This window comes from Triticum aestivum, chromosome 2A, assembly GCF_018294505.1.
Source record: "Triticum aestivum cultivar Chinese Spring chromosome 2A, IWGSC CS RefSeq v2.1, whole genome shotgun sequence".
Taxonomy (NCBI): Eukaryota; Viridiplantae; Streptophyta; class Magnoliopsida; order Poales; family Poaceae; genus Triticum; species Triticum aestivum.
In genome coordinates this window covers 99,074,693-99,077,075 of record NC_057797.1, presented here as the reverse complement: position 1 = coordinate 99,077,075, position 2,383 = coordinate 99,074,693, and the positions used below count along the sequence as shown (strand labels likewise).

The 2,383-nt window shown below is 47.5% G+C and overlaps 1 protein-coding gene across 1 annotated transcript; it reads right to left on the bottom strand.

Moving 5' to 3' along the window:
* Positions 1–614: 614 nt before the first annotated feature.
* LOC123184908 (peroxidase 2-like) lies at positions 615–1,540 on the bottom strand. The gene has a single exon (XM_044596945.1). The coding sequence runs from the start codon at positions 1,159–1,161 to the stop codon at positions 823–825; it is 339 nt and encodes a 112-aa protein (XP_044452880.1). The 5' UTR covers positions 1,162–1,540; the 3' UTR covers positions 615–822.
* Between the last annotated feature and the right edge of the window lie 843 nt (positions 1,541–2,383).

The window sequence follows — 2,383 nt, the reverse complement described above, 5'->3', positions numbered from 1 at the left end:
TGGGAAACTGCCACCACGTGTTACCCGGAGGAAATCTTGTGATAACTTAGGCTCAATCTTTGTTTTTCAAGTTCTTATAGGCTAACCTAGCACAACCGGGTAGAAAAGTCCATTGTTGGAACATCGTTCATTGTCGTTCAAAGCCCTATAATTCCCGGTCAGACGGGTCAGAATTGGGCCGGTCGGGGGTCTTTGGAGGCTAGCAATCCAACCAAAACTTGCATTGTGTCCTCATATGTGTCGAAAAGTGTGGTGAGAGGCTTAAACACCGAATAAAAAGCTACAGAGTGTGACCCTCTTTTCGGACGGCAATAACACCGAGGAAACGTCCAACGATTATGTCTTTTTTTCCGAATTGTTTGGATTGCTTACCACATGTGTCATGTGGTAGTTCAAGCCCTTCTGTTGTTGCATGAATAAGTGTCTCAACCTTCTACTAACTTTAGTACAAAGTTGTATTAGGATTGAGACACTTATTTTGGGATGGAGAGAGCATGTGGTAATTTTTCATAAATTTTAGAGATGTAGAAGTAAATTAATTCCTTTGCATGAAGGGATAACACATACCTAAGGATGTTACAGCAGAGAAGATATATATTGCATTTGATAAATAATAACTAACAGAAAAACTAATTCATCAATCTCAATGAAAAGTACTGCCCGTACGTAGTTGGCTAGTAGCCCAACAAGGATTACAGCACAAATGAAGGAAATGAACCAACAAGCTAAAAACTTAGTGAAAAGAGACTAGAAATTAAGGAAGATCAAAAGGCAAACCCAAAAAGCACGACTGAATATGTAGTCTCCACCCTTGAGAGATCATCAACCGGTGTAGGGCTCGTTCACGAACCCGCACTTCTTCCTGATCTGGCCGTTGGTGCTGTTCTTCACCTCGATATTACCCATCTTCACCATGGCATCCTCGAAATGTCTGTACCACAAGAAATCTCCGATCAACCACCAAGTGTACTTTTCCACCAACTCCTTGGTCTTTGGTGACGTCATGAGCGCCGCGTCGGAGGTGAAGAGCGCTTTGCGATCCATCACGTTCCTGTAGTACTGATTGTCCAACACGTCGGGGGTCTTGTAGTCTTGCGGCACCGTGGGATCACTACCGGCGGGGCAGTCCTGGGTCAGCTTTCCAGCGTACGTGGCGTCCATCGACGTGGTGGAGTTGTCCTTGGCTGGCGGCTGGAGACGGGGTAGGGGTAGAAGCCGGTGGGGGTGGGGGCGCGGGCGTGGTGGCAGTGGGGGTGGGATAGACCGGGGTAGGAGGAGGGCTCGGCGGGAGAGTAGGAGGTGGGGTAGGGCTCGTCAGAGGAGAAACCGGTGGGGGCCTGGCCGGCACGGTGGGAGTGAGGGAGGGATAGCCCGGGGTAGGGCCAGGGCTAGGGCTGGGCGGAGGAGTAGCCGGTGGTATGATGGGAGTGGGGTTGGGATATGTGTCGCTGTAGCCGGATGCTTGGCAGGCCACGGAACCGAGCACCGCGAGCACGGCGAGAAGGGCGAGCTTTGCCATCTTCCTCTGCTCAGGTCAACTACTCTTGCTCGATCGAGGGAAGATGGGATGAAGAAAACTGGCTGTTCCGCATGCGTATTTATAATCTCACGGGGGAAATCGCATGCATGTGTAATCCGGGCGTTTGGAGAGCACGTTTGTGATGAGTCAACCAGCTGCCGGCCCCAAACGTGCTGACCACACTGCAAGTTGATGATATGTGTGACGCGGTGGCAGCGGCACGAAGATTGATAGCGACTACGCAGCCATGATCGATTGCATATATGCGTCGGCACGTTAGCAAATCAACCTGGCCGGTATATTACGACCCAAATGATAAGTCCACACATCAAGTGTGTGGCACTCCGGTGTTGACGTTTTTTTATGGTAATTTTAATTTCAGTGACACATTGTAAGTTTATGTCAAAAATGAACTGCAGCATGAACCACGAAGTTGTCATTCTTACCAATTAAAATTGTCATCCTCGCGTAACTAAGCTTGTCATAGAAAACGTTTGAGGTTATCACCTGACGAACGAGTGGTGCGGCTGCAATTTTTTCATCATTATATATCCCTGTGCCTCCTAATTGTGCGCCCAGAAGAAGTTGAGTATCCCTGTTTTGTTTATTATACTACTACTACAAGTAGAACCCTGATTTCATTTGCAAGCTAGCTAGTAGGATAACACACAGGCTGACATAAAATAATGCTTCACATACAAACGAGTTACAAGCTTTTACAAAGAGGATTAATTTGATTGGTCAATAGATGGTGAGGCGGACCATCCGCCCTGAAAATCGGAGGGTGGAGGAGGCAAGTTTATAATTGGTTAGTAGATGGAAAAAAATCCTAGTCAGCGTGTAATTACGTGTAACTCTTTATAT